The 17,982-nt window shown below is 55.2% G+C and overlaps 1 protein-coding gene across 1 annotated transcript; it reads right to left on the reverse strand.

Annotated features, from left to right (window-relative positions):
• Window positions 1-310: 310 nt before the first annotated feature.
• On the reverse strand, window positions 311-17,970 carry SLC35F6 (solute carrier family 35 member F6). Its single transcript, XM_019449798.2, has 6 exons — window positions 17,757-17,970; window positions 9,174-9,246; window positions 8,245-8,416; window positions 7,784-7,996; window positions 6,863-6,973; window positions 311-5,302 (listed from the first exon to the last, which is right to left on the reverse strand). Exons 1-6 carry the CDS (start codon window positions 17,831-17,833, stop codon window positions 4,833-4,835), a joined length of 1,116 nt encoding a protein of 371 aa, XP_019305343.2. The 5' UTR covers window positions 17,834-17,970; the 3' UTR covers window positions 311-4,832.
• Between the last annotated feature and the right edge of the window lie 12 nt (window positions 17,971-17,982).

Here is a 17,982-nt window from a genome sequence, read left to right on the forward strand (position 1 = left end):
TTGCTCAGACATTTTATGTTTTGCCCTGTCACCCCTGAGGTGGCTTTTAAACAAGAGGAGGCAGATTCATACGAGAATGTGACAACCACATGTCGCCCCTGTGACCCTCCCAGGAACACCCCACGAAAATGGTTCAGAAGCCAGTTTAACTGCATGGACGTTATTGATGACTGGGGTCGCGGGGCAGCCAGGATCTGGGCTCTGGATCACACTCTGCAGCGCTGCAATGGAATCCTCCTAGAGAAACGACCCCTTTCCCTTCCTTTTACTATCGAGGATAGTACGCATTCAGGTCAAATGTACATCTGGGTAGTTAGAATAAAGGGAATTTTTATTTCCACACGTTTTCTTGCATCTCCTCAACGTTCTACAGTTAACACGTAATCAGGGGAAAATGTCATTACAAAATCAGTGATTTCAGGGAACCCTTGTTCACTGATGGGAATGTAAAATGCTGCAGCCATAGTGGAAAACAGTATGTTGACTGGCCAAAAAAACTAAATGTGCAATTACCATATGATCCAGCAATTCCACTTCGGGGTATACACTCAAAAGCAGGGACTTGAACAGGTATTGGTACACTGATGCTCACAGCAATGTTACCCACAACAGCCCCCAATGTCCAAATAGATGAATAGATAAGCGAAATGTGGTACATACATACAATGGGATATTATACGGCCTTAAAAAGGAAATGACACGTTACAGCACGAATGAACCTTGAAGGCATTATGTTAAGCAAAGTAAAACAGACACAAAAGGAGAAATACTGTATAATTCCACTTACATGAGTCCACTTTCACGAAATTCATAGAAAGTAGGATGGTGGTTGCCAGGGGCCAGGGGAAAGGAGGAATGGGGAGTTAGTGTTTGATGGGTATGGAGTTTCAGTTTGGGAAGACGAGGAAGTCTGGAGATGGTGTGATACTGCACAACAATGTGCACGGACTCAGTGCCATTGAACACTTAATAACGCTCAAAACGGTCAGTTTTAGGTTGTGTGTATTTTACCACAATTTTTAAAAGGAGGGACAAAAGGGGGCACCTGATTGGTTCAGTCGGGAGAGCGTGCGACTCTTGATCTTAGGATTCTGAGTTCAGGCCCCACATCGGGCATGGAGCCTACTTAATTAAAAAAAAGTGGGGGGGGGGGGTTGGAAAAGGAGCAAAGTAAGGAAGGGAAGAAAAGGGAAGGAGCTGTACCTGGGGATACTCAGTGGGTCCACTGGTGGTGGGGGGAATGGGGTGAACAGCCTGGTCTAGAAGACCCACTCTTTGGTGGTGCCTTATGTGACAGAAGATCCGAGAGCCAAGGGCTCTATAATGTGAGCTTATTCTTTGATTGGCTCTTGTATTCATCCTCTCCATCGTTTCTCTAGTTCAGACTCTAATTATAATCAAATGTTGTTTTACTTGTCTCTACCTTTAGTGATCCTTCCACACAGCAATTTGGATCATGTCACTGCCTTGCCTAAACTCCCCATGGTACTCTACTGTCTACAGATTGAGTTCTGATCCCTCAGCAAAGTCTAAAATGTGCAGCACCATCTGGGCGCCTGCCCACCTCTCTGAACTTGACTCTGGCCACTTTTAGTGTTGCGTGCTTATTGCCAGGCATACTGGTCTCCTTACCTACGGTTCTTGAATACATCACTTGCATGTTTCTATGCTTTTTACAAGCTTCTCCTTTCTCCGGGAATACCCGCTCCCTCCAACCCCACCGGCCTGGGAGACTCCCTGCTCATTCTGTAACACCCAGCTCAAGTGGTACTGCCCCCTCTGTATCTCAAAGGCCTCTTATGCACGTCATGCTGTGCTGGAATTCTTTCCTTCCACATTCATCTCCTGTTTTCTTTCATGGGCTCACAGTCCTTGGAGCACATCAGTTCTCAACACAGTTCAGTAAATTCTGGGATAGTAATCCTTTACTAAAGACTCTTGGACAAGTGTTCCTAATGAAGAAGGGTGATTTATGAACTTCTATAGCTAGGGGGAACTCCTTGCTGACTTTTACGTTTTGAAAGGATGTAGTTAACATAAGGCCCGAAGGGTTCTGAACCAAGGCAACTATGAAACGAGGTCAATCTGTAAAGCAGGTCAGGGAGGTGTACATATTTGGCAATGCTGAGAACCTCTCCTTTTTATAGGTAGCTAAGGTCTTGAGAGGGTGTCCAAGGTCACCCAGCCAAGGTAGAGGTGGGGCTGAGGCACAGCTCTCTGACTTTGGATTCTGCTTCTTTCCTCTATACGAGGTGGCCCTTCGCTCCACTCCTCCTCCTGTCCTCGGCAGGGGTCAGAGCTTCTGACCTCTTTGAATGCTGTTTGCTTGTTAAAGTAGCAGAGACCTTCGGACAAAGTGAAGACAAAACAGAACCACTTGGCTTGGTCCTAAATCTCTGCCTTGTGGGCAGCTTCCTGGAGGAGAGGAGCCTGAGAGCTTCTCCAGGTCCCGGATGGCAGTCCTGCAGGAAGCCCCTGCCCCCCCAGCTCTCCCAGGACCACCCTGCGAGGGGGATGGACTGAGCAGTCCACCACAATGCAGACGCTTAAATTAAACGTCAGTTTGAACCGATGTTTACAGAAGTCTGTTATCAGTCAGTTCTGATTTGGGGGTTCAGAACCTTCACACCAAACTTCCACCATTCAGGGCCCCCTTACTCCACTGAAAATATTCCCCACAACCTTCCAGCTTCAGTGAGAGTGGTGGTCCTTACCCTCCCACCCACCTGACCAGCAAGGCCTCGGGAACTCCCCCTCCAAAGCATCCTTGACAACAGGAGAGAGTGAACCTACTGTCACCGTAAAATGTTCTTGAGGCATCTTGTTGTCTTAAAATAGATGGAGATTTTACACTGGCCTCCATGATGGTGAATTTTAATAAAACCTTTCTTCCCCTCTGAGCAGGACTGACGCTGTGTGCTGGGCTTCTGCTGGGGCTTCCGTGCCCCTGGCGGACCACCCTGGTGGGCAGCGCAGCCTTACAGGACGCTCCACTGTGTGTTGACACTTTCAGGCACCTTCAATTTATTATCTTATGTAATTTTCATGCTCATTCTGCAAGATGGAGGCTGGTTTTCCTATTTGGGAGATGTGAAGACCCAAGCTCCAGAGGTAAAGTGATTCACCCCGGTCAGTGGCAGGCTTGATGTTTAACCCTTGCGCTCCTTCCCTCTCATTAAAAAAAAATAGTAAGATAAAAAAAGAGCTTACACTGCTCATTTCCCTTTTGTTTTTAAAAATAAAGCCTAAAACATTCTAAGGCCCCAGTTTTTTGGACAGGGCAGCTGGAGTCCCAGCACACTCACTCTCTGATTACACACTGTTCCCCGCGGAAGCTCGGGGGCCCCTGGGACTTGGAGCTGCTGATAGGGAGAGTCCCTCCTCACCCAAGAAACCGTAATAACCTGCTGATTCCCACACTGCCTGAAGGCTTTGCTTGTCAAATATCTCTTCCCCCAGAATCTATTTTAAGGAAGGCATTTGGTGTTTTCTTTTATGATGGAGCTGCCCAGAAAAATGGGTCTGAGGCTCCAGAAACTGCCACGGAGTGAGGAACTCAGCAATGAAGGGCTGCTCAGCTCCCCGGGGTCCCCAGTGCCAGTCCCCTCCCTTTGTGGTGGGGTTACAGGGAGGACAACAGCACATGAAGCTTCTAACCCAGCCATGGGAAAATTGCCCAGAGAAACCAGTATGGTGGGTGGGGCTGTAGGTCTGGAATCAGGCAAACCTAGCTTGGAAAGCTGGCTCCGTGAGGAAGTCACTTAACCCTCTCTGGGCCAGCGGTTTCCTCATCTGCATCCACCTGTCAGGCTGTTATGCAAAAGTTAAGCCTTTAACACATGCCTAGGATACCAGAGTTACTTTAAATGGTGGAGTCCCGGTAAATTCATCACCCTGGAGGCTAATCGGTGGAGTCAGGTTGCTGGGGGTGGGGCTGAGGTCCCTGTGCTCCGGATCCCAGCCTGCTGCCAGATCGGATCACGTGGCTGCACGGCTAGAGTCCACAGCCAGACAGCCCTTTGCCAAACAACTCACATCTCTGGGCCTCAGTTTTCTCATCTTTAAAAGGGAAGGTGAAGAGATCATAAAAGCTGCTAGTAAGGGCTGCCTGGAACTCCCCTCATGATCTCTGCCAGGCAGGGAGGCCTTGAGTGTGTGAGCAAGGACAGCAGGACTGGCATGGGGAGGAGGCGCCATGGGCAGAGGGACAATTCCCAAGAAGGGGCGGCTATTACTCCTTTCCCACAGAATGGGCCCAGCTGAGTCTGGAAAGCACCGAAGCCACAGCGTCTACACCCGCTGCTTTCTAGAAGAGGACGCCAAGGCCCAGAGCAACCAGGTGATGGGCTGAGGGAACTTTCGCTGAGTTTATGGGACAGCCCAGCTAAAACTTAGGTCTCCAGACAGGGTTAGGGAATACCCTACATGTTTTAGAAAATATGGTGCTTAATTCTGGTTTGAATTTGCTTATTGACCTCTCTTCTTTGGAGAACCACGTTTAGCTTATGGTTCAGGAGGAAATCTTAGAGTTGTTAGCTCCTGCGATCCCACTTCCTGATTTAGTGCTAGGGCTGCAGGCGGGGTGGTGGTGCTGGGGGGAGCCTGCCAGGGGTGGGTCACTGCACCCAGGCCTGTGGGGGATGCAGGGGGTGGTGACAGAGGAGGACCTGGGTGTCTGGTGGTCTTCTGTGGCAGCAGCTGCCCCGGGGGTCTGTGGGGAGGGGCAGGGTGAGGCCTTAGGGACGGGGCGCTGGAGGCTCCCCAGCCCGTGTGGCCTCAGCCTCAGGGTGGACAAGGCGCATCCAGGTAGCAGCAGAGAACCCACAAGAGGCTCAGCTGGCATCGTTGATGGGAGTCCGAGAGCCGCCGAGCAGTCTCTCGTGCTCGCCCTCCTCTGCGGGGGGCCGGCCCCTGGACAGGCGGGCCAGCAGCGGCCGGTGCAGCCCGTTGTAGAGGGCGGTGCCCAACAAGAGGATGAGGAAGCCCAGGATCTGCAGCGGGTGGAAGGCCTCCCAGCCCAGCGCCAGGCTCAGGGCCCAGATGACGATGGTGCGCAGGCTGTCCAGCACCATGCGGGTGGTGGCGCTCAGTTCTTTGGTGACGCTGATGCCCGCGAAGTTGAAGAAGGCGATGCTGCTGATGTTGCCCAGCAGCGCCAGGGCGATGAGCGGTTGTCGGCCCACCTGGCAGAAGGCGTCCAGCGTGTCCTCCAGCGTCCCTCGCGGGTTTCCGCTGAAGGAGCCGGCGGGGATGTAGTACATGGGCACCAGCAGCAGGGAGAGGATCACGAAGCCGAAGAGGCCTGTGGGAGTGGAAGAAGTATGCGGCACTCTCTGCCCACCCTGAGATCCCCAGCTTAGCCCGCCCAGCAGGGGCTCCCCTGGTGTCCCTCCCGCCACCCCTCCCAGCTCCTCCCTCACACCTGCTCCCCCCTGCAGGGCCTGGGGCTGCCTGCTCATCTGGAATTCACAGCGGCCTGCTGAGGGGGCTCTAGCTGCCCTCTTCCGCTTTAATCGTGTTTTCCGTCTGGACCCAGAGTAAGACACGCGTTATATCGTTACCAGTATATGTGTGCGCAGGCACGGATACGCTTGTATGCGCACTTTCACAAACCAACAGCCACCCTCGCAATGTTCTCTGGCTCTTTCAAATTCTATGGTATTCATTTAAAAAAGAATGGCCGCTGCCGCCACTGCACTGCTCTCCCAAGTGTGGAAAAACACTGTTCTCTAATTCGGTGCCATTGGTCTGTGACCAGGAGCTGGATCTGAATGTAAATCAATGCGCTGCTCCATTCAGAAAGTCTTGCAAGGGAGAAAAAAAATGAGTGGATCCAAACAAACTGCTTGATGATGTGGTTGACTAACTAGTCGATGATCCAGCTGATTAACACTGTGCCAGAAGCCCTCGGCGCCCCGTGGGCCAGGCGCACACAGCTCCCTGACTGGCCCGCAGGCCACACTTGGCTAGGACTGCTCTATTCTGCCCTGCTGGTTTCATACCTTTAAAGCTAATCTGCTTTGGGAGTTACTTTCCTGCTCAAACATCCTTCACGCTTCTAGGCGGCCTAGATGGCTCAGTCAGTGAAGCGTCCGACTCTTGATCTCGGCTCAGAACATCTCATGGTTCGTGAGATGGAGCCCCGCATCGGGCTCTGTGCTGGAAGCGCAGAGCCTCCTTGGGATTCTCTCTCTCCCTCTCTGTCTGCCCCTCTCCCACTGGCATGTGCACATGCACACTATGTCTAATAAATAAATAGAACATGAAAAAATAAAAACCTTTGGCGGTTCCTCCCTGCCCATCACGGATCAACTTCCCGGACGTTCAAGGTTCTCCGGGATAAGACCCTGACCCATTCACTTCCTGATCACTGTCCCAACATCAAACCCATATCTCACCCAACTACTCCTCACTGGTTTCCACATTCACGGCCAGCTCCCCGCGTCTTCACTTTGTCTGGAGTTCCCTCCTTCCCACTCCTGTTGCAGCTCAAGTGCCACCTTCCCTGTCCTAAAGACACTCAGATGTGCTTGGCAAGTGACACATCATTTGAGCACAAGTGGCCTGAGCCCAAATGCACTGTCTGGTCCTTTCTTGCTGGCCAACTCCTCTACGGTGGGGCATGTATCCCCTTCATCCTCCACCTCGGCCCCCCTAGCTCCTGGCTCTGTGCATGGCAGGCGTCAGAATATCTGTCAACACACACGTGGTGAAGGGAGGGAGGAATGGGGGGGGGGGGTCACCCCCTCCCCGTGGACCCTGGCACCTTGCCCCGTGCTCCTGCTTGTGTGTCCCCTCCACGTGCTGCCCTCCGGGGTGTCCCGGCAGCAGTGCCCTGCTCCCAGCCCCCGTGCTCACATACCCTCAGTGCCAACTGCCCGCAGTGGGTGCACATTGTGCCTGTAGACGAACTTCTCCTCTAGCACCATCTGGATGGAGACGATGATCTGGGCCATGATGATCAACAGGTCCCCTGTGGGGGAAGTGAGCCAGGGTGAGACTGGGCTGCATGGGGCCGGGGGGCAGGGATGGAGGATGGCTGTGGAGCCAGAGGCAGGGTGGCAGGCCCAGTGCAGGGTTAGACGGCTCCCACAGGGACACAACCACCCCCACAGCCCCTGCCTTTTGCAGGACACCATATAGTTTATGACGCAATCATGACAGTCCTATGCCTGGTTTCCTAGTCCCTGAGGGGTGGAGTAGCCCCGCAGGGCAGGCACTGTCACCACTCTGGGCCGAGGCTCCAGAAGGCCCAGAGGCCTGCCTGGGACTGCGAGTGGCACAACAGGGTGATAAGCAGGTCTTTTGAGAAGCACAAGCCTTTGTGATAGACATTTCTGGTTTAGTCCGTCCTCGGAGGACCAGAGGGGTCCCAACATCATAGAAGAGGCTACAAGGCCTCCTTTCCAGGACGTGGGGATTACTATGATGATGACCTTCAGCACTCACGCCGGGCTGGGTACTTAGTAAATGCTCAAGAGACATCCGTTCCCTTCCTCTCGCAGACCCAGTAGTTTGTGTGTTTATCATGGCACAGACCCTCTCCCTCCTGACCTCCCCTCCTTAGCCACCCCTCTCTCATGCTGCTTGTGCCTCTGTGCACTCTATCCACCACCTCGAGAGCAGGTGCGTGCCCAAGTCGGCCTGTAGGTCCCCCATGTGCCCTCACCAAGGGCCTGGCATACAGAAGAGCTTGCAAAAGTCTGTTGACGGACTCTGTGCTTGGCTCCCAGGGAGGACAGGACAGGATGGGCAGCCCCTGGGTCCCTGGCCCTTGTCGTACCTGTGATCACTTCGCTGAGCTTGTGCTGATCATCATGCTTGCTCAGAAGGTCAGCCAGGCCGACGACCACCAGCCCCGCGATGGTGGCAAGGATGCCCAGCCACTGGCTCAGCGCCAGCCTCCGCCCCAGGAAGGCCACCGAGAACAGGCCTGTGAATATAATCACTGCTCCCCGCAGCATCTGGAAGCTGGATGCACTGGTCATGTTCAAGGCTAGAAGAGGAGAGACACACAATGTTAGCTCCCAAGGGCCGAGGCTATCTTTTCACTGAGGTGTCCTCAGGGCTGAAGACACACCTTGCACATAGTATGTACTCAGTAAATCTTGTGTGTGTGCACGCGTGTGTGTGTGTGTGTGTGTGTAAGTCTGGGAGTGGGGCAGGAGTGAGATGAACTGGGGTGGGGGTGGCTGTTTCACCAGTGGCCCCTCGGGCTCATCTCAGCCTGGCCCAGCTACTCACCCACATACATGATGCTGGTACCCGTCATGTCGCAGAGGGCTGGGGGCAGGAAAAGAAGGGGATTGAAGGGCTGCTGGGGATCCGTGCTGCCCTCTGGGTGCCTCGCAGCTCTGCACCGGAGCAAGTAGAAGGCAGCCAGGCAGGAGAACTCTCCCAGGAACATGCCCACTGCCTGCAGGGGACAGAACCCTAGAAGTTTAGAGCTGGAAGGAGAATCACCTTTGACAAAATTTTAACACAGCCTTTCTTCAAACAAAAGCTTATCTATAACTTGATGCGTCCAACAGACAAAAGCAGAGCTACTGTGTGTGAAAGGCCAGACACTACCTCCTAGGTCTAAGCCCTCAGCTCTAGAAACATCCAGATGGGAACCTTAAGGCTGTGTACAGCTGGTCTGAAAACCATCAGGGTAGGCCAACCTCTGGTCAAGCTCCAGACTGAGAAACAGAGGCTCAGAGAGGGTTAAGAACTTACTTAAGGTCACAGAGCAAGTCTGCTGGCAGAGCTGGGGCTGAAATACTAGCCTCCCGCTTCCCAGCCTAGCGATAAGGTGCTTTCCATTTATGGTGTCTGCTCTATCCCAGAGGAGTCCGGGCTGCCCATGGGTGCAGAGCGGGCTTTGCTCCTGGGGTTGATGTTTTCCAAATGTGTCCTGACTTGGACGTGGGAGGGCTGGCCTTACAGCATCCGGGGCAGGACTGCTCAACAGGACTTATGCAGGCCTTCCAGAGAGGGCTGTGCCCTCTGCCTTCTTCCGCGGGCACTCACACCCTGGCGTCTGTTCTGGGGAGGGAGGGAGGGAAGGAGATGGTTCTCCCGGGAGCAGGGGAAGGCGCCACCCTGGGTCAGGAAGCAGCAGGGCCTGGTGGGCACATGTGACCTGAAGCCTGGGTGGTCAGAGGTGGGGAGGCAGGGACGGGGCTAGATACCTGAAGGAAGGGATGCTGGAAGCTGTGTTCCTTGCTTCCTCCGCAGCCCGGGGCCACGAAGTTGTCTGCCCACCTGCAGAGAGAGAGAATGTCAAATCCTTGGGCGCGTGCGGGCTCTGCAAGCCTGGCTCTGGGGCCTGCGGACAAGCTGGCTCCTCTCAGAGCCAAGAGGCCAGACTTAGGGGACTTGGCCCAGCGTGAGACTCCTGCTCGAAGGGGCCGGATTCCACAGCACGAAGTCTTCATCTGGGACCGTGGACAGGAAGCGGGGGCCTAGAAACTTTTAGCCAAAATACAGCATTTTCTCAAACTGGGAACGTAGCCCCGCAGTACCTGTGACTTTGTCACATGCACAAGTCACAGTTACTCTCATCAGCCCATCGGAGTCTTTGTGGATACTGTGAAGTGCCAATTACATCCATCGCTACTACAAAATTACGGCAATTAGACCTACTGCTTATAATCTTGTGTTAAGAAGCATATACACACATATTACTCTATCACAAATAGGATTTTTCAATGTTCTGATAACTTTATTTCAACATAAGTGGCTTTTTCTGTAATCCTATCCTTTATCTGCATATTTTAAAACAACATTCCAGGCTTTACCAGACTGTCAAAGGGGCCCATGGCACGAAAAATACCAGGCGCCTGTGGTCTACGAGGGCATCTGGGCCCTGGGAAATGACTGTCTAGCAGAGAGCAGCCGGTCACCTTCATATCACCTGAAGGGTCTGGAGGGTCTTTCTAGCACTGACTGTAAAGCAGGTGGCAAGTGCGTGGCTCTAGCAGAGGGGACGCCCAGCCGGCACCCTGGCAGATGGCATAACCGAGTGTGGCGTGCTTCCCCAGCAACCCCAGGACCCCTCACGGCCCTGTGCCCTGGCAGCTACCGCCAATCATTCTGCACCGTCTGCCGTCCGTGCACTACAGCTCCCGCCCCTGAACTTTGTTTTTGCTGGGCTTTGTCGTGTCCCTGAGGTCTAGTCTAACCTCTTCCATTTGAAAGTCCTTTAGATATTTGGAGACTTTTCCACCTTCTTTTGAATCTTCTCATCTCCTGCCTAAAGAGCCACAGCTCCTCCTAACCTTTTAGTCCCCTGGCTGCTGACTTCTGGAAGCGTGCAGGTGGGCCCGGGCCCAGAGCTGGGTGATCTGGCTTGGACTGAGCCTGGCAGGAGGGCACCCCCACCCCCCTCATGTTGCATATCCTGCCGTTCGTCGACATGGCTTCAATCGCGTCTGTCATATCACAAGCTGACTCAAGCCAATGCAGACCCAGGGCAATGTCCTGTGGGCCGTGGACCTGCTCCTTGTGTAGCACCCCACGCATAGGTGGCGGCTGTCTGTAAACCGCAAGACCCAGGACTTTCTTTTTCTTAAATGTCCTTCCTTGCAATGTCTGTCAAGAGCAACCACACGGTAGTACTTAGCCCTACTCTGCTGGCTCATTTCTGCAACAAGGCCAAGGTCCCAAAAGGTAAGGGGAGGCTTTTGTTTCCTGTGCCCTCCACAGTGCTACAAGTATGGGCCACTGGTTAGGGCTTGGGTTTGACAAAGATCCTGGCCAGCCCTGGCTTCTCTCTGCCTTGAGTTTGAGGAGGGGACCAGGGAGCTCTTTCCCACAGCCCGGGGCAAGGGCATAAGGCCCGGATGCTGGCAGCATGAAGGGCAGGTAGAGCTCCTGGGCAGCCATGAGGGCGAGACCACATCCATTCACTGATCTGACCACATCCCAGGGCCAGTGAACTAAACAGGGCCTGGCAAACTTATCTCACAGTGAATGAGCGGGAGACCCCGGCACTCCAGAGATGCCAACAGGGGCAGGTAGGAGGGCCTGTGGTTCTTGGGAATGGTGAGGGTCAGAGGAGAGCTGAAGGGTGGGAGTTCTGACAGGACTGGTTGGAAATGTAGGGAGAAATCTGGGTCAGGGGACCAGGCTGTGAGCAGTCCCAGTACCAATGTGGCAAAGAAAGCCCCCACTACAGAAACCACCGGCTCTCTGAGGTCTCACTTCTGTCCGATTCGCGGCAAGTTCGGGCTCTTGAATCCCCGGGCAGGAAGGACTACTCTCACTCTGGGAGGACCTGGGGGTGAGGCACCCAAGTGTAACAGAGGAGATGCGAGGAGTAAAGAGGTTAGGCTTTACCAAGGTGTATAGCCAACTGCCCCAGGTCAAGTCAGAGATGGAAATTCCTGGAGCTGGAGCCAGGGCTCTGCCAGGAGGAATGAGGGAGGTCCTGCCAAGTCCGTGAAGGTCAGCCAGAAGCTCAGGGCGAGGGCATGCGTGCAAGCCCCTTCCTCATCATGGTACTACACCCAGCATACATGGTAGGCTCACAAAGTGCCCCCCCCCCCGCCCCACCTCGATCTAGGGGTAGAGCCATCTCCCGGGACTCCCCCTGGGTGACTGCCTATGCAGCTTATAGCAACGACAACTCACATGTCTCACTGTGTGTTCCAGAGTCACTATCACTTAAGAGAGTGGAAGCTCGGCATCCAGCAACTTCTCTATCTCTGGACCCCCAGCTCCTGGCACATTACTATACGGAAGCTCCAACATTTTGTGGTCGGATAAATGGGACTGCCAGACTCCACCTAGCAAATAGGCAGGTACTACAGTCCAGAGGCAACGTCCTCTGGGTCCTAATTGCCCACTTGGGTGAGGTGCCACCTGCTGGTGGGGCCGGCCGGGCTTGTCCCCAGGGGTGGGCAGCGAGTGCAGAGCCGGCTGTAAGGCAGATGCTGAGCTCCCCCTCCTGCCCCAAAGGCCTTCTTTGCTTTCCCCAAGGGGTGGGTCTGCCTCAACAAGTTGGGGCTGGCAGTGTTCCCAGCTTGGGAAATGGAGTCCTCTTGTATCTGAAGGCTCAGAGCAGGCTTGCAGCCCAAGGGATTGGGTGTCAGGACCGGTGGCCCCGCCCAGCCTCTCTGCAGGCAGGGAAGAGTTCGGACCTGCAGGCACTTAGGGCTGGAGTCAGGCTTCTCATCCTGGTCCTGAGACAGGCTTCAGCTCACTGTGTCGGCACAGGTGGACCCCAGACAGCACAGAACAAGAGACCAAAACCAGCTCCAGTTCGTGGGGGGATGACAGCAATGGCCCCTAGGGTGGGGTTGTTGTTTGCAAAACGCTTCACTACGTGTTTTTAGGAAGGTACAAGTCACTGAGCACCGACTTCGTGCCAGGCCTGTGCTGAGCACTTCACGTACTTCATTTTCCAGGCGGGGACTTGCGGGCTTGGGGTGGAGGGGTGGAGGGGTGGAGGGAGCCGGGCTCAGACTCACACAGTTAACAAAGGGCCGGGTCTAGCGCCAAACCCAACTGCTCACATGCTTTCCGAAGAGGCGGTAGGATATGTGGAAAGCTCACGACTTTTGAGCCTCATAGGTAGGACAAGTGAATAGGTTTCTCATTTATAAAATAGGGATGATGATGCCAATACTGATGAACTGTCAAAAGCAATAAATAATAGGAGATATGTAAGAGGTGGCCCATGGCGGGTAGTCAATGAAAGTCCTTTTCTGCCCCTTCTCCCTCTTTCCCCTCTACTGAGCAGGAGTCTCACCCCTCGTGTTGGGTCAACATTGCCTGCTCTGCTCCAGCCCTAAAGCTTCTGGGAGAGCACCCATTCTCTGGGACCCACCCTGCTGGCTGAAGCAGGGGCGGCTGGAGGGGCCACAGGGCCAACAAGTGCCGATACAGGAGAAGAAACGCAACCATCATCTCAGGAAGCACCTTATTTGACAAAGAACCCGGGGACCAGAGAGGGCTGGCTTGAGGGACACGGGGCTCCTCGGGTGCAGAGGAAAGGCCAGCACCCAGGGGCCTCCTCCTCCAGTTCTGTGCTCCTTCCTCAGCACCTGAATTTCTCCCATCACCTTCTTATTCCAGATTCTTCCCACTCCCCTCGCTGAAGTGGAGAGAGGTCAGCTCTGCAGATGGGCCCTCTCTTCTCTCTAGATACTGTACCCTAAGGGAAAGCCACGGTCTCATGGGCAGGAGGCCTGTGGGACCCCGCAAGGGTCCGGCTCACGCTACATGAGTAGATGCCTTCTGTTGGCGGAGACTGGCTTCTTTTAGATGGGGTCTCGGCAGGCCGGTGGAGGGGGCGGTGTGGGCTCCCCGTGCTGGGGGTGGATCACTCTGGCATGGCCAAACTCAAAGCTCAGCATTCTGAGAAGCGTGCACAACCACGTGAGGGCAGGGGGTGCGGACAGACTGAGGATGTGGCTGATGGAGCTCCCTCGGACTGACCGGTTGTGCGTCCCATCCCCCTCACAATCTCTGCCACTTCCTCTGGCGCCCCCGGCTTGTCAAGCCTGGTGAGTCAGCTTCTTTCTCCTGCCTGGGACCTTTGGAAGGGCCACAGAGCTTCTCCACTCTCTGGGTGTCACAGCGGTTGGTAATAAACAGTCACGAGCCCTCTCATCTAAGAATTGCAAAATCTTCCTCAGTGGATCCCTTGTTTCTGGGTGGAAGGTGGGGAAATGACGCCCATTTTACAGATGAACCTGAGGCTTGGGGAGGCCCCATGACTCACCTAATCCCATAGCTTCCAAGCCTTGCAACTCTTTCCACTCTACATATGGCCCTCCTGAGGCTGGCAAAGGAACCCTCTGAAGCTATTATCCAATGCCAGCTCGTGGGATTTAAGGGTAGGGACAGCCACCAAGGCAAAAGTTAGAGCTGGCACAGAAAGGCCATATACAAGTCCTTCCCTAATAGAGGCCCGGTGGTTCCAGGCCTCCTGCCACCTTCCTGCAGGGTTCCTGCACCAGGGGCCTGACTTTGGAGAGGAAGTCACCCCTCCCCCTGCCCCCCACCGGCCCCTCCCGGGCGGGGTGAGCTTCCCAGTCTGCGGCGGTTTAGGTGGCGATCTGAGCCTTACTCAGTGAGTGTCTACTTGACACTGGCTCTTTCCATGCAGCCCCCCAGCGGGATTCAGGAAAAGGGGGCTCTGAAAGGGACAGGACCCCACAGGCAGGCTCTGGTTCAGACAGACAGCCCTAAGCAGTGCTGAGCGGGGGAAACGTTTGGTCTGCAGGAGACACATCAGCAGAAGGTCACGGTGAGGGGGGGGCGAGGGCAGCCAAGAAAGGAGAAGCAGCTACTTCACCGGGAGGGGCCCTCTGCCAAGGCCCGGGGACAGGGCCACGGGGCCAACCTGATGGGCGGCTTTCCCTCTTGTGGGTATGTGCCCCCTGCCCCGGCCCCAGCCAGGGCAGGCCTGTCTCCTGCAGCCTCCCCAAACCTGCTGAGCGGGCAGTGGCCCCCTCCAGGGGAGAGCTGCCCTGTGGTCCCAGGACAGCAGGTGGCATGTGCTCAGCCACTTCCGTCTCTACTATGTTTAGTCTCCCCTGGACCCTGGGGACAGAAACGTGCTCCTTTTAACAGGCCAAGGAACCGAAAGAGGCTACTGGAGATGCAACATGGGAACCGAGAGCAGCCCCTGGCTCCAGGGGGGAAATAAGCAGGGTAACAGCAGGATCCCCTGGGCTGGGACGCAGGCCTGCTGCCCAGTCCCAGAGGTCGAGCACTCTGGTGGCAGGGAGGGGAGCTGCCACTTGCGGGATCACAACTCCCAAGGGTCACGCTTGGCTGCTCTTGCCTGCGGAGATACGAGAGGAGATTCCCAAGGAAGAGCGGCTTTGGGTTCTGCAGCTGTGGAAGGACTGGGCTAAAATGCGGAGACCCAGGATGGGGCGCCTGGGTGGCTCAGTCGGTTAAGCAGCCGACTTCGGCTCAGGTCATGATCTCGCGGTCTGTGGGTTCAAGCCCCGCGTCGGGCTCTGTGCTGACAGCTCAAAGCCTTAAGCCTGTTTCAGATTCTGTGTCTCCCTCTTTCTCTGACCCTCCCCTGTTCATGCTCTCTCTCTGTCTCAAAAATAAATTTAAAAAAATGTTAAAAAAAAAAATGCGGAGACCCAGGCTCCCACTCTGACACCAGTCAGCTGGGCCACAAAAAGAAACTTCTCATGGGACCCCGACCACAGATCGTGGGAATGAGAATGGGTGATTTCTACGTTTCTAACAACTTGAAATGCCCTGAAAAATGAATAGAGAAGTCTCTAGCCTCATCCCATATTGATGGTGAAGAGCCCGGATTCTTGAGCCAGATCGCTTTGGTTCAATTATCAACTCTGCCATTTGACAGCTGACTTGAACTTGGGCAAGCAATTCCACCTTTCCATACCTCAGGCTCCTCATCCGGGGACAACGAGCATATCTCCTTCACAGGCTGGTTACAAGAATTCATTAAACTAACACGTGAAAGGTGGCCGCAGGAGGACCGGGCACGGGATGCTCTCTGGATAGCAGTTGCTTAGTTAGCACTGGCTGTGGTCACATTCTAGCCAGTCTGTCCCTGTCAGAAACTGCAGGTCAGAGTGTGAGTTCAAATTGCTAATTCCCATCAGGATGTACATAGTTGCTCTCTCACATTTTCTCTCTGAGGGTGTCCTTCTCACAGTCTGGCCTTAGAACAATGTTTGGGGCCCAATTCTGGTGGTCCATCTGGGGTAGGGAGGCTCCTGAGAGGCCCCACATCAGGTGACAGGATCAAAGGCTGGGTCCTCACATGGGAGTCTCTTTCCTGTCTCTGAGGCAGCCTCCAAGGGCAAGGCCTCCTGGGGCCAAGGATGCCCCTGGCCTCCTACCTGACCAGGAAGGAGCTGAGTTAGCACAGTTTACCCCAGTAGTAACTGGCAGTCTCAACTGTCCTTGGGGACAGAGGCCCTGGCAGACCCACGGCCACTCTGGAAGCACTTGGCTAAGGCCTTAGCTAGTACGACAGATGGGCAGACAGACAACTTGGCCGCTGTGTTCAGATCCTGAGAATGGGAGCTCTCATGTTGAGTCACCTTTACAGTTAAGGGCTCAGCAAAAGCAGTGACCTTCAGGAGGCCACAGGGCCCAGGAGACCAGCTCAAGGCACAGACACAGCCGGCCATAACCCAACCAGAGACAGTGGGGTTCACCCAGAGCTTTACTTCCTTTGGAGAAGGGAGGACACCGTGGTTGCCAGGCTGTATATTCTAACCCCTTCACCTCTGATTCTAACCATCTCAAGCTTTCTTTTGGTTGCTTCAGCCTCCTTCCCTGAGTCCAGACAATGCCTTACACCCTGTAGGCACCTTATACATGTCTGATCAGCTGAACAGGATGCCTCTCTTCCAAACTCTCCTCTGGAACATGTCTCATATCACTGATGGAGTGTGCTAGGAACAAACACCTCAAAAATGAATAGGAGATGACTGCCCCCCTCCCCCAGCCCTCAGGGGGCCTGGAACACAGCCCAGAGGGTGACTGGCATGCCTCCCCCTTGCTGTGGAGGCTGGCAGGGCCCAGCTGGAAGTGAGGTCTGGCTGGGAGAGGGCCACTGTCCACTGTTCTCCACGTGCACCTTGGAATCGGTTCAGAGAGAGGCCAGGATCTGGGTACTGGGGGCTCTGAGATGGTAAACAGAGGGGGCAGGAGAGCGCTGTCTTGAGGCGGGGGCAGAGCAAGAGACAAAGCACTGCCCAGACAAGGGGCTGCCTCCAGGGTCTCCTGTGCACTACAGAGAGGAGGCCGTGCTCAACCCCTCAGTCTCATGACAGCCCTGGGTCCTCAAGCCCTAACCTCCTCGGGACTATTACCTCTGTCGCACAAGCACCTCACCCTCATGCATCAGGGCTGAACCGCCCACCTGCCTTCCCTGTCTGGGTTAATGACACTTGTATTCTCGCAGGCAGAAACCCTGGACTGGTCATTGTCTCTCCATCCCGTGGGTCAGGGTTTATGGCTTCCTTCTGTACCTGGTCTCTCCCCCCTGTCCCTTCCTTTCCTACCTCCCTCATCTGCTATGCAGCAGGCTTGGAGTGGTATTCCCTGCACCACACTACTCTTCATCTTGACCATCAGGTTCATCATACCATTTGTAACCTGTCACTTTCTGCTCAAAAGCCCTTCTTTGACTGTGGGATTAAGATGCGGCCTGGGCATTTGGGGCTGGTTACAATACTCTTCGATGTGACCTTGCTCTTGCCTGCCTCGACGTCCAGCCACATGTAGATATCCCACCGAAATTTCAAGGCCCAGCTGTAACCTCTCCTCCGTGAGAAGCCCACGGGGCACCCCTTCTCTGTCGCCTCCACGCTCACGGATTACTCGGCCTGCATGGGTTCTACCGCAGCCCGTGTGAACAAGTGTGGGAGTGCCCCTTCACCCCACCTCTGCCTACAGCTCTTGGAGAACCTGCCTCCGAACCGAGCGTTGGGCTCCAACCCTCCCGTTTAAAGACGAGGAAACTGAGGCACGGAGACGGAAGGTGACTCGCCGGGATCAAACACTCAGCGATCAAATGAGCCGGGGCTTGGGTCCTCCAGCTGGCGACCCGGCCTCTGTCCATATTTCCCCGGGCCTCGCGCCCCTTAGGGGCCCCCAAATCGCTTGAACCGACCGGAGAAACTAGGCGAGCCGGTGAAGCCGGGAAAGGAGAGCCGAGGAAGGGGAGGGCGAGGAAGGTGCGCGGGGTCGCTGGCGCCCTCGCGGGCCGCGGCAGGTCCGGCTGAGCCCCCTCCCCTTCCAGCCAGGCCCGGACTCACTTGGCCGAGAGCGTGTTGATGGAGCCGGTGACGAGCATGAGCCCGGCCAGGAACAGCTGGTATTTGGTCCAGGCCATGGCGGCGAATGCAGGGAGCGAGAAACTGCAGGGACCCCCGGGACCTCCGCGCTCGCTCCAGGTAGCAGCTCCCGACCCCGTCACCAGGGGGTCTCGGGAGCGAGCGCTTCCGGGCCGGGCGTCACGTGACCAGTCCAGGTCCCGCCCCG

This window comes from Panthera pardus, unplaced genomic scaffold (assembly GCF_024362965.1).
Source record: "Panthera pardus isolate Hobbes unplaced genomic scaffold, ASM2436296v1 HiC_scaffold_26, whole genome shotgun sequence".
Lineage (NCBI taxonomy): Eukaryota > Metazoa > Chordata > Mammalia > Carnivora > Felidae > Panthera > Panthera pardus.

What these genes read in the sequence shown, in the direction of transcription:
- SLC35F6 (XM_019449798.2), bottom strand. Translation starts at nt 17,833, where the DNA reads ATGGCCTGGACCAAATACCAGCTGTTCCTGGCCGGGCTCATGCTCGTC. An exon ending in TACCAGCATCATGTATGTGG is followed by an intron (nt 7,997 to 8,244) that starts GTGAGTAGCTGG and finishes CTCCTCTTCTAG; the next exon opens with CCTTGAACATGACCAGTGCA. An exon ending in GCGGGCAGTTGGCACTGAGG is followed by an intron (nt 5,303 to 6,862) that starts GTATGTGAGCAC and finishes CCACTCCCACAG; the next exon opens with GCCTCTTCGGCTTCGTGATC.